The following is an 11544-nucleotide window of genomic DNA, read 5'->3' as shown; positions in this document are numbered from 1 at the left end:
GTCCACTTCCAATGGTTCGTGATGCAATGGCTGCGTGTGGACCAGGAAGCACATTGCCGCATTCGTCTTCTGTGGCCAACGTGTACCAAGAGAAATGCAATCGATTACACGGCAGCAGAGAATACGAATAAAAGAAATACTACATCGACAGGTGTCTATATGCGGACTTACAGTATAAGTGTCCAGGAATCGGCGCTGGATCTCATCGCTGTGGCCTTGAAAATCTCTCCTTCGATTGCGCAAGGTCATTTCTGGCCTTTGCTAACCAACCCTTGTGTGGTTTGGTCTCGTCTCGAGGCCGCCCTTTCAAACTATTCGTCACGTCTGGCAGAGCGGCCCCAGGGGTCGCTCTTCTGGAAGGCGATGCTTCTGCTGGAGCGACAGACGCGATACGTCCACGAACAGGAGTGAACCCAGGTCCCGTTTGCAGCGCTTTGCGGGCGCGCGGTGTCGCTTCGATATCTCTGCTGGGGAGGCTTTCGCTAGTGAACCCTTGGGGTGGCAGATTGTCGTGGCTGTCGAAATCATCCGGAACACGTCTCTTTCCTAATGAACTTGAAGAAGACGAAGAGGGAAGAGGGGTGGGTGTAGTTTCTGCCTGAGAGCTGGCGCGCTTCGTGTCTGCAGTGCGAGACCTGAACACTGTTGGCGGGACTGCAGAAGAATCAGGCATCTGTGCCGTCGATACGACTGACGAGCCGGATGCGGTGCGGGAGTGCGAAGAGGCGGATGTGCGAGCAGACATTGATCGCGCGGACGGTGTTCCACGGGCTTCATATTTGGAAGCTGAAGCTCTGGGGCCAACCGGCGATATGCTAGGCACTGTGGCACGGGAAGACTCTGTCGCGGTTTCCACCGTCGGAGGCTTCATCTCCGCTGATGCTGTTGCCTTGCTCTGAAGGGCATTCAACTTTCTGGTCAAGGACTCAATCTTGCCAGTGAGCTTCTTCTTCTCTTTGAGCAGTCTGTATGCGTGCAGCTCAGCAAGCGAAGTCTGCGACCATAAATCAAGCACGTACTCGAGATAGCGGTCATCGTTATCCTCAATCTCCTGGCACTTCTTCTTGAGCAGCTCCTCCATCTCCACATTGCTCTCTTCCAATTCAGCAACCTTTTCGTCTAGATTGGAAGATCGCAGCACATTCAGATCACGACGCAGAGCTGTCACAGTCTGCTCGTGTTGAATCTCTCGCATCGAGAGCGTGGCTTCTGCGGCCTTGCACGAATTCTCGGCCCGTTTAGCAAGCTCACGAGCCTCATCCAAGTCGCTCTTGAGGGACTTCATCTGCGTTGCGCTACCGTTGCAGCGTGAGCACATATATCGGCGTCACAGTCTGTATCGTGCTTACCTCTCCTTCGCCTGACTTTCCGTGAACCGCTGCAATGACTTGAAGCGCTGGATATCAGCTTCAAGCTTCGTGATCTCACATTGCAGACCGTCTCTTTCTTGCCACGTAGCTTGCAGAGTAGATTTGACGTCGTCAACTTCGGCACGAAGGACAGTCAGTTCGTCGGACAACTTGATTCTTTCCTCTTCAGCGACCGCCCGCCTTGCGTCCGCTTCTCGAAGCCTTTCCCGTTCTTTCTGCAATTGAGATTGGAGCTCTGTCTCCTCCTCGAGCCTACTCTTGAGGAGACGTATCTCTTCTGCGACAGAGCTCAGCTGGTCCTGCAACTGCTTCTCGGTTCTTGAGGACTCCTCCATCAACTGCCGATATCGAGCGTTGAGGTCGGATCGGGCATCCTCCGCTTCGCGAAGTTGAGTACTAGTAACGCTGAGATGTTCCTGCAAAGCTTCCAGCTCCTTGACATGAGCAGCTTTCAAGTCGGTCAGGTTCCCTTCGAGTTCTTCGCATTGCTGAGCCTTCCCGGAACTTTCCGTTCTGAGAGCTTCCAACTCTTGGCTGACCGTCGCATTTTCGCTGGTCAAGTCTGTATGGGCTTTACTTGCCTCCTCAAGCTTCTCTGTAGAACGAATGAGTTCCTCGCGTGCGCGGTCCAGTTCTGCAGATTGCTGGGATAGCTGTTGTGCAGCGGTTTCATGCTGAGCCTTGAGCTCCTCCCAGCCTTTCTCACTCTCCTCGAGCTTGCGAATCACTTCGTCGAGCTCTGCCCGTAGACGATCCTCTGCACCCTGGTGCTGAGACTCGGTTTGAAGGAGCTGGTCAAACCTGTCTTTGAGCTCTTGATAGAGCTTCGCAGACTCTGCGAGTTGATCCTTCGTGCTGCTGAGCTCCTCACGAAGGCTGTCTTGCTCCCTCTGCTGGAGAGGTCCATGGTGCAGGATCTCCTCGTGACGGCTCTTCAGCTCATCGTGGAGTTTCGTGATCTCTTCCAGAATGCCCTTGACAGCGCTAAGTTCTTCGCGAAGACCGTCTTGTTCAACCTGGTGTTTGCCGTGTAGCTCTGCAAGTTGCTCATGGGCGAGAGTGGCTGCCTGCAGTTTTGCAAGGGCATCTTCCAATTCCTGCTCGAGCGCCCGCTTTCTACCGTCAAAGTCATCTTCTATTTGCTTGCGCGATGCATTCGACTCTTCGTAGACTCGTTGTGCCTCGTGAAGGTCAGCGGTGAGTCGTTCAATAAGGCTCTGCAGCCCCTCGATTTCCTCGCTATGCCGTGATCGAGCTTGTTCGAGCTGGCTTCTCAAGTCGTCTTCTGCTTGTGAATGGTCGGCACTGCTTGAAAGCTGGTCGTGAAGTTCAACGATAGATTGACGAAGAGCCTTCATCTCCTGCTCGGACATGGATTCCAACTGCAAATGCTCGCGATGCAGCTCTTCCAGCTTGGTCTCCAGTTCTGCCTTATGAATGGCGAATTCAGAGACCTTGACATCGAGCTCCTGCTGCAATACGACCAGTCGCTCCTCTGCCTCAACTTTTCCAGCTGTTGCGCATTTGCACGCGGAGGTTGCGACTCGTAGGTCAGCACGGACGGTAGCGAGAGCAATGATCGCTTGGACTGTCTCACTTGAGGAAATCTCGTTTTCCTTGAGAAGACAATGTATAAGTTCTATCTTGTCGTCAAGGAGCTGAGTCATTTGTGCGTGTTCTGCGTTCAACTTGAGGACAGAGCTGGCATTCTTGACACCCTCCGCATCGGCCTCGCTAAGACTGGCTTTCAGCTGTACCATTTGGCTTTCTTGCTCTTCAATGATGCGTTTCGCTTCCTTCGCCGCATCGGACATGCTGAGAGCCAATTTCTCCTTCTCGTCTTCCAAACGCTCCGTCTTCTCTTCCAGCTGCTCGCACTTGTTCAACGCTTCGTTGCGTTGTTCCCTAGTGGTCTTGCAGTCTTCCACCATCGCCTCCTTCTCCTTCAACATGACCTCCAAGTCGGTTGTCATCTCCGCCACTCGCTCCTCCTGGAGTTTCAAGTTCGTCTCGAGCCTCTTGATGTCATGCTGATGTACACCAATCTGCTCTGTTCTTCTCAATACGCGCTGCTCCAACGCCTCGATCTGTTCCTGCAAAGCACGAGTTTGTTGGGTGTGGGACATGGAGCGCAAATGTTGCCCGTATCGCTTGTTAGCTTCATCCAACTCTTCCCGTACGTTCTTGAGCTCCTGCTGACTGTACTGCAATTCAAGAGCAAGCGAATCACGCTGCGCTTCAGCATCGGCGAGCGCTTGCGTGAGCTTGACAAGGCACGCCTGGGCTTCAGCGAGTGAAGAACGAGTCTCTTCATATGCTTCGTGTTCACGGGAGCTTTCGCTTTGCAAGCGCTCGGTTGAGGCACGTAGCGCGGAGACCTGAGTTTCGGCCGTCCGCAGGCTCTGCATGGTAGTCTCCAAACTCATTTCCAGAACGCTGACTCGGTCATCGCCTGCCTGAAGAGTCGTCTGGGGGCCCTGAGCACGAGCCTCCTTCTCTGCAAGATTATTGCGCGTCTCCTCGCATTCCCATCGAGCATTGTCCAGCTGTTGCAGGAGATGCTCAATTTGTGACAACCCCGCCTCTCGCTCCGTCTGTGCGTGCTGTGCGACAAGTGCAAATACTAGAGCGGTTCGTTCGGTTTGAATCAGCTTTGTCATGGAGATAGCTAGCTCGTCGCCGTCGACTTCCATCGCGCATCCTGCCTTCGTCAGTGGAGGTGATGGGGCTGCCATCGCTTCAGCCAATTTCGCTTGCAGGTCTTCAACCGCAAACTTATTCTCGGCGCTGAGGAATTCGAGATCCCTACGCAGCTGGTCGCGCTCGCCGCGGAGTCGGTCGATTGCACTCAGAAGGCGCTGTACTGAGGCTTCGGTTACTGCATCCGTGCGCGGAGAGCTGGATGGAAGAGACGCCGTCAATAGTCGAGGTGCTCTGAGACCCGCCTCCAGTTCTCTACATTGAGGAGATGTCAGGGATTAAACCGCTATCTGATCCAACGACAGTACCTGATTCTGAAATTTGCGTCCTGGACTTGACGCTTGAGCTCCTCCACCTCTTTGTACGCCTCCTTCCGCTGAGCCAATCCCTCTTCCTTCTCGTCCATGAGCTGAATGATCTGAGCCTCAGCTTTCTCTAGCTTCTTGGTCCCATTCTTGAGAAGGACTGTTGACCTATCCAACTCCTTCTGTAAGAGCGACAGCTCTTTCTTCCGGCTCTCCATCGACCGCGTCAGCTCCTTCTCTAATGCAGCAATCCTCGTCTCCTCCTCCTCTAGCCGTTCCAAAAGATCGGTTTCTCTCTGTGCGGCATCCTCCCCTCCTCTCCCCTGCAGTGCCTTGAGCTCGTCCTGTTGCTCTTTAAGCTCAGCTTGGACTTCATCCAGCTGCTGTTGTAGTCGCTTCTCCATCGCATGCTTCTCATTCTCCTTCCCGACGAGGGAATCTTGTGCGCGAGACAAGCGATTTCGGGCGTCAAGAAGCTCTGAGGCCTGTTGGGACACGCAAGCTTGCAGTTCGGAATTTTCGCGCTCAAGAGCCGCCAGGCGCAAGGTTGTTGAACCTGAAGACCGTCGCGAATTGCTAGGTTGCGGCTGGCTGCGTCGCAAAAGAGGCTGTTCTGCCTGCTCTCTTGCAGCTATCTCCGACTGAAGAGCGCGAACACGTGCGTGAAGCGTGGTGTTCTCTTTCTCTAATCTCGCCTTGTCTTCTGACGACGCGCCTGCATTCGTTGATATCGAATGTATAGTGCCGTACAATTCTTGCGTGGCCTGTTCCGCTTCTTTCAGCTTATTCTGAGCAGCGGCCAGCGCAACTTCGGTATTCTGACGCGTCATGCGTTCATTCTGAAGCTCATCGGTTCGTTTTGTGAGTGCTTCTTCCAGTTCCAACGCGCGGTCAGCTTCTTTGCGAAGCTAGTGCATAAGCAGCCTTAACCGACTCGATATCGATCGTAATGAGCGAGAAGCGCACCTTGTCAGTATTCTCATTGCATGTCACACTAAGACCCTTAAAATCTTCTTCTCGCTTCAAAAGCTGACCTCCAAGTGTCGCGATTTGTGCATCTGTTTCCAACGTGTCAGCACTGCTGGTAATCACTGTAAATGGACACGAACCTTTGTGGCGCAGTTGGTCTTTGAGTGACTTGACTTCGTCCGAGTCATGATTATCTCCAATTCCCCAGGTCGCCATCGTGGAGACGCTGGTGGGAACGACGGCAACAACGACGGTGGGGGTTGATGGTCTCGCGAGCGGCGTGGTTGATAGACGCCTAACCTCACACGAACAACGTTCAACGCGTCTACATGTGACCGCGTTCTGCAGCATGGAGGCACGTGGTAATCATTCGTCCGGTGTGGCGACGCACAGCACCCTCCACCATCGCTGTCTTTGCGTCCAAGCTAGCCTCTTCCTCCATCTGTGTTGAGAACTTGGCTCATGCGTTTCAAACATGACAAAGAGCTTGATGACCTTTCCCTCGATCTTTCCGACGCAGCTGACTGGCAAGGGGGAACGATGAGGACAGTGCTGCATCATCTTGATGTGGCCGCGCTCGCCGTGGAGCCAGTTTCTGGGATGCTCGCAGTCGGTATGCGTCAGTTATATCGTGTTAAATCGTCATAAAGACTCAGCTAGGTATGCCCGGGGGCAATGTGGTGATCTATGGCTCTCCAGGGGTGGAATGTACATTGTCGGTTTCTGATCCACCCGGTACTCGAGCCAAGATCCTCAGCTTTGCTAGTTCTCTGTTCAAGCTTCTGTGTGTCGGTTTGTGCTACGATGTCTCACATTCACGACACAGGCCTGATTTGTATGCTAGATAACCGAGATCGACTTCACATCTGGGATCTGTCCGCTCTCGGACGGCCCAAACTCCAAAGGATCGTCAACTTCTCTCACCCCGTCAAGTACGCTGTTCTCACCTCCTCTAAATTATATGCTTATCCTTGGATCTGTCCATCAGTTGCATCGCTGCGTCTCCATCCCATGCGCATGTAAGATCGTTGCACGCTGTATAATCTGCCCCACTAATCAATGACGCAGATCCTGGTAGCTCTTGCGAATGGGCAGATCAAAACCTATGACTTGCTTTGTCTGCGCATGTCCCCTTATACAATTCCATCTAATTTATGGCAACAATATGAAGACACGGTTCATGCGAGCGGGATGCCCGCGATACCGGCTCCAGCATCGTATGTCGATAACATCTGTGACTCGAACCATCCAGGGCTCTGATCTTTTGCGTCACAGTGACATGATAGTCGACATTGCAGTACATCCGAGGAACCTCAATCTTCTCTTCATCGCTTTTGGAGGTAAGACGCAACTAGTCGCCTTAGTCTGATAACGTCAATGTTGACCAAGTGTTGCAGGAGGCGTGATCTTGTCTGATCTGGTTGGCAAATTTCCGAGGTTTCTTCCATACTATTTTATTCATGTGGTGATTTTTCGCAGACGCAACGGAATACCGTTCGTGCATATGAGTTGATCCTTCCACCAGGCGCTCCGGGAGGGTCAGGATACAACGCGCCGGTAAGCTGTCTCGGAAGGAGTTATTCACTGTGACCTTTATGTGAGCGTGATAGGATATCCTACTGCCCCGGAGGCCGTCTGTCACTACTCTCGCCGTGCATCCTTCCGGGCATATCCTTGCAATAGGGTATGCAGATGGCAGCTTAGCCTTTTGGGCACTTGAGGATGAAGATCGGCCGCTCCTTGTTCGCACTGTTGACAATGAAGAAGACGTCGGCATCGTTGACGTACCCAAGCTCGAGGCGGCGCTTCCATCGCATAATCCCGCAACTGGATATCCTGAGCATCCTTCGGAAATCCGAGAAGCTATCTTCAAGCTCACGTGGAGTGGTTTTCCTAACTCTTCTGATCCTCGAGGAGGTGACACCGTCTTGACCGTCCTCGGTGGTCTAGCCCAGGATGCAGATCCGGGGGTGACTGCCTTCCTACTACCTCCCCTTAATCCTCCGGCATCGCCAGCGCTATCGCCTGCTGCGGCTAAAGCGCCAGCACCGCCTGCAATGCACCCTGACGTGCGTGCAGCTATAGTTGCATCACTGTCTGCCCTGGACTCGCACACATACTCGACTGCTGGCGCTGTTCAGGATTTTATTCTCGTCCCTCGATCAAGTCCGCACTTTGCTGGCACGTGGGATCCTCATGCGATACTAGTCGTCTCGGATTCCGATTTGGATAGTGCAGGTGCTACCCGGATAGTTCAAGCTTTCGACTTCCCTCCTCCATCTTTTGTTGAAGAACTAACTGGTTCATCTGCATCCAATGCTGATGTGAAGTCGATTGAAGATGATGATCGCATGGACGCACTGTCACAGGAACTTGCTTCCACCCTGCAATCCATATCCCTATCCGCCGATCCTCGTTTGTTATGCCTTCCTTGGCCATTCTGGGCCGTCACTGGCAGTGTTATATGCGGAATTGATCGCGGCGCTTACGAACAGATTGTCCGCGAAAATGATTATACTGATTTATTACCTCTAAGAGGAGGTAGAGCGTGGGTTGAGGACACAGAGGGCGAGATGAAGCTTATGAAGGTCAGTCTTGCGTGCACCTTGGAATGCTGTACTCATCCATAACTTGTCGCCCTGTCCTCAGTTCCAGCCACGCCGCATCCTCATCACTCACGATCCTGACCTTGTCCTCCGTTTCCAAGATCTCAGTGCTCAGCTTCTTGTTAGTTCTCTGGACAACCCCTTCAAAACGTCATTCCCGGGCTATCTCCCTGCACTGACCATTGATATCGCGCCTCTGCTTCACGATCCCTCCCTTCGCCTGTTCACCTATACCTCGTCTGCGGCTTCCATATCATCTTCACAATCCGGACTAGAGAAACAGAGTATATCAAATCCCACGCGCCCCGCTATCGATAATATCTACCTCGCGCCCGAGTCACTCGAATGTGTCACCACCACGAAAAACGGGGCACTGGTTCTCTTCAGGCTCGATAACGAGAATGCAGAGTGTTCGATCGAGTCCTCCGATGACGAGCTCGTGTCTTTGGTGCATACACCCGTGCATAGCGGATTGCGGTATCATCCCTTCCTCGGAATCAAGGCTGGTCGGGGACAGATCACTGCATGTGCGATATCCAACGTCGGTGAGTGTTGATTGCTTGCCGCGTTAGGCATCATTTTGATGAACACCATGTAGGCTTCCTCGCAGTGACATATTCTTCTGGGGCTCTGCTCGTGGTCGACCTCCGGGGGCCCCGAGTGATCTATCGGAGTCTGCCATCCTCTAAGCAGGAGCACAGACATTCATTCCACGGTCGCAACCCATTTTCCGACCGAGATTCCGTTGTATCGCTAACGTGGTCTATCTGTCCAACATCCTCTGGTAAGGTTGTACGGTTCCGGTGGCGTGTACACGACAGTTGATGCATCGCCACTGATAGATCCTGTTTCCCGCGTTCGCCTAATTGCTGTCGTGTCCTCTGGTACCGCCTTCATCCACACCCTCTCTCACACGCCGTCCGGCACATGGGCCGTCTCCGGTGCCCCAACAAACGGCGAAGGCGCCGGGCACGCTGTCCCAGGTGGCTCCGTCGTGCTCGACGCGAAGACTGGTGCCCAGTGCCGTGCCGATAGGCAAGGTTTGACCACCGTTCTCGCACACGAGGACTCGGCTGCTGGCGAAGAGCCGAAGCAGAGGTGCGTATGGGTGAGTGCCGGCGCGAAGGGCGCGCGGTGCGTGGCGGACGTAGATGGGGAAAGGATAGCGAGGACGGACTGGGCGAGTCGGGCAGCTGTGTTGAGCGTGGAGGTGGTTGAGAAGAGCGGTGAGTGCTGAGATTTCGGTCCGTATATGCATGATTGATGGGGAGGAAGTACAGGTGGATGCGTGTTGGTTGCGTTCACAGAGCGCGCAGAGGCACTAGTCTACTCCTTACCCTATCTCGAACACCTTCACTCCCTCCAGCTTCCGCAGTCATCTCTATCGTACGGCACTGTCCCTTTGACTCCTTTCGCACTCTCACATATAATGTCGTCCACAGCGTTCTCAGCACCGAGCCTTCTGGCGACTACGTCACGCACACGATCGACCCTGCCTCCGGGCTCGCGCGCCAGACGGATTACTGCACGCTCTTCGCGACGCGGCGCATGGCTCCATACGCCTCACCGCTGGTCGACCTTGCATATGACCGTGGAACTGCGCCTCCTCAGCCTGCACCGGTCTCGCTCGAGCCGCAGACCGTGATCGGGTCCGTGCTAGGGTACCTAGGACGGGGCGTGACGACTGGGGCGGAGATCGACGCGTTGTGTATGTCTTTGCTGGAATCTTCTCAGCTGCTGCTGACATGCATGGCGTTCTGTGTTCTGTGTCATTTATAGTGGCCGGTCCAGACAGGCCTGCCGTGCCGCCGTCCAGTTACGACGCCCAAGGCAAACTGGCGCCGGCTTCCCGCGAATGGAAGGAGAATCAAGGTCCGTCCACGTTACAGAGCGCATCGGCCACCATGTCGAGCGGCGTTGGAGATCTGTACACCCGGCTGGGCAATGCGCTCGCTGAGCGAGGGTGAGTCTCGCCCGTCGGCGCTGGATAAGGCTCCATGTTCATTCATGCATCATCTGCTTCAGGCAAAGGCTAGGCGATCTAGAGGAGTCTTTCAACTCGCTTGAGCAAGGAAGTAAGGGTATGCTGGCTCAGGTACGTTCGCTCTTCACCCGCCCATCAGTCCAGTTTCTGACATCTAGTCAATGTGCAGGCCAAGAGACTTGCGGCACAGCAAACCGCGAAACGGTGGTTCGAATTCTAGTAGCACGCCTGCTGGCCAGAGGGACTGCACTTCAAGAGAAGGACTCTGTGACGACCACGCTCTTCATGAACCTTTGTGACAATATTTATTGGCAACATGTAGTGTACAAGTACTGTGTTCACTGCTCTGTATCGTACAGTTCTTGCGGCCTTCGGACTGTATTATCTTCTACGTGGAATTCTTGCCCTCGGGCGGGTCTTGGCTGATGAACATGCCCGTTACGCTGGCGGTGATCTTCTTTCTCTGCTCGTTCAGCAATCCTAAGAAGCCATCGTCCCGTGTGGTCTCGCGCTTGTGGTCCCACTCTTCCGTGTGCCGCGTGATCTGATGAGCGTCATTTGTCTGCAGGGTGAGCAAGGAATTCACGGTCTGCAGCGAACACAGCGTAGTGACGACGTCTAGATCAGTATATGCGCGTGATGCATGGAAAACTGGAGTGGTGCACCTTCGTAGGAGAGCCGGAGGGGTCGCGGTAGTAAGCGACATCCTGGTCAATCAGGATGGTGCTCTTCGGAACCGACGAGGGATTTTCCAGGATGCGGAACTTGGTAACGTCAGCCCGAGGGAATATCTGTGACGGCCATATGGAAAGAGAGAGACACATGCGTATATGCGTGTGTTAGGCATGTGGACGATACCTCGAGGTAAGCCGAGACCAGACCTTGACCAGCCCATTGAATTGCGCGCGTATGGCCTTTATGCCTTCTGCAATGCCGATGGGGTCGTGGAACACGGCATCGTTCGAGTAAATCTTGTATGTTTCCTGACGGCCCGAAGACGCTCGATGGTACATCATGAAGCATAGTGACGGCAACGCACCTCAGATGGTTTGCAAGAATAGAGCTATGATGGTGATATCAGTGACATATTGCACGACCATGACGCATGGTGCCATCACCTCTTTGATGCCTTGGACGATCTTCTCCTCGTGAGGCTGGGCGCTCCTCTCCTTGAGCGAATTGGTCTCATTAGGCGTGAGGCCCGACGCGTTCTTTGCTTCCATATCATTTGAAGGCATGCCGGCGAAGTTTCTGGTGGCGGATAGCAGGAGCGGACGCAAGGTGGAACGATGGGGGGCAAGTCGAAGAAGCATCTCGGGCGAATGGAGGAGACATTGCTCTTATATGCGCGTCGGGGAGCTTCCTGTTGAGATCGGTGGCGGGGCGGGGCGATCGTCCGCTGTAGTGACGACATGACGGGATACGATCGACGCACCCTTGCAGACGAGGTCGGTGCGCATCGCGTCCACAGCAATGATGTCACGGCCCGACGCGATCACGTGGTCGCGTTGCTTGTGCAGTGAGCGCAGCCGCTACAGTAAATTAAAGTCACGTCAAGCTTGACTGCAAAGACGTAGTTCTTCTGTTTTCTGTGCAATATTTATTGCTGT

General features: G+C 54.0%; 3 protein-coding genes across 3 annotated transcripts; 1 reads left to right on the top strand and 2 right to left on the bottom strand.

Annotated features, from left to right (window-relative positions):
• Positions 1-202: 202 nt before the first annotated feature.
• Positions 203-5560, bottom strand: LAESUDRAFT_648603 (uncharacterized protein; the record flags this gene model as incomplete). Its single annotated transcript, XM_040904117.1, has 9 exons — positions 203-965; positions 1020-1295; positions 1350-1858; positions 1910-2023; positions 2351-3822; positions 3856-4302; positions 4371-5283; positions 5342-5433; positions 5485-5560. The coding sequence occupies 9 exons, from the start codon at positions 5558-5560 to the stop codon at positions 203-205; spliced, it is 4662 nt and encodes a 1553-aa protein (XP_040766427.1).
• A 350-nt stretch (positions 5561-5910) lies between these two features.
• On the top strand, positions 5911-10503 carry LAESUDRAFT_676040 (uncharacterized protein). Its single transcript, XM_040905613.1, has 17 exons — positions 5911-5957; positions 6044-6136; positions 6189-6276; positions 6333-6359; positions 6409-6561; positions 6620-6684; positions 6742-6764; positions 6824-6901; positions 6955-7932; positions 7994-8495; positions 8549-8734; positions 8793-9176; positions 9231-9336; positions 9393-9658; positions 9730-9913; positions 9976-10045; positions 10104-10503. The coding sequence occupies exons 1-17, from the start codon at positions 5945-5947 to the stop codon at positions 10152-10154; spliced, it is 3267 nt and encodes a 1088-aa protein (XP_040766426.1). The 5' UTR covers positions 5911-5944; the 3' UTR covers positions 10155-10503.
• LAESUDRAFT_49843 (uncharacterized protein) lies at positions 10062-11493 on the bottom strand. The gene is made up of 5 exons (XM_040902695.1): positions 11053-11493; positions 10974-10997; positions 10816-10917; positions 10600-10725; positions 10062-10523 (listed from the first exon to the last, which is right to left on the bottom strand). The coding sequence occupies exons 1-5, from the start codon at positions 11245-11247 to the stop codon at positions 10323-10325; spliced, it is 648 nt and encodes a 215-aa protein (XP_040766425.1). The 5' UTR covers positions 11248-11493; the 3' UTR covers positions 10062-10322.
• Positions 11494-11544: the final 51 nt, after the last annotated feature.

This window comes from Laetiporus sulphureus (genome assembly GCF_001632365.1).
Source record: "Laetiporus sulphureus 93-53 unplaced genomic scaffold LAESUscaffold_10, whole genome shotgun sequence".
Taxonomy (NCBI): domain Eukaryota; kingdom Fungi; phylum Basidiomycota; class Agaricomycetes; order Polyporales; family Laetiporaceae; genus Laetiporus; species Laetiporus sulphureus.
The sequence above is the reverse complement of the archived record's forward strand: the minus strand, read 5'-3'. Positions and strand labels throughout refer to the sequence as shown.

What these genes read in the sequence shown, in the direction of transcription:
- LAESUDRAFT_676040 (XM_040905613.1), top strand. An exon ending in TATCTGTCCAACATCCTCTG is followed by an intron (nt 8,735 to 8,792) that starts GTAAGGTTGTAC and finishes CGCCACTGATAG; the next exon opens with ATCCTGTTTCCCGCGTTCGC. An exon ending in CTTCCGCAGTCATCTCTATC is followed by an intron (nt 9,337 to 9,392) that starts GTACGGCACTGT and finishes TGTCGTCCACAG; the next exon opens with CGTTCTCAGCACCGAGCCTT.
- LAESUDRAFT_49843 (XM_040902695.1), bottom strand. Translation starts at nt 11,247, where the DNA reads ATGCTTCTTCGACTTGCCCCCCATCGTTCCACCTTGCGTCCGCTCCTG. An exon ending in TCGTCCAAGGCATCAAAGAG is followed by an intron (nt 10,998 to 11,052) that starts GTGATGGCACCA and finishes TCACCATCATAG; the next exon opens with CTCTATTCTTGCAAACCATC. An exon ending in ATTCTTGCAAACCATCTGAG is followed by an intron (nt 10,918 to 10,973) that starts GTGCGTTGCCGT and finishes TCGGGCCGTCAG; the next exon opens with GAAACATACAAGATTTACTC.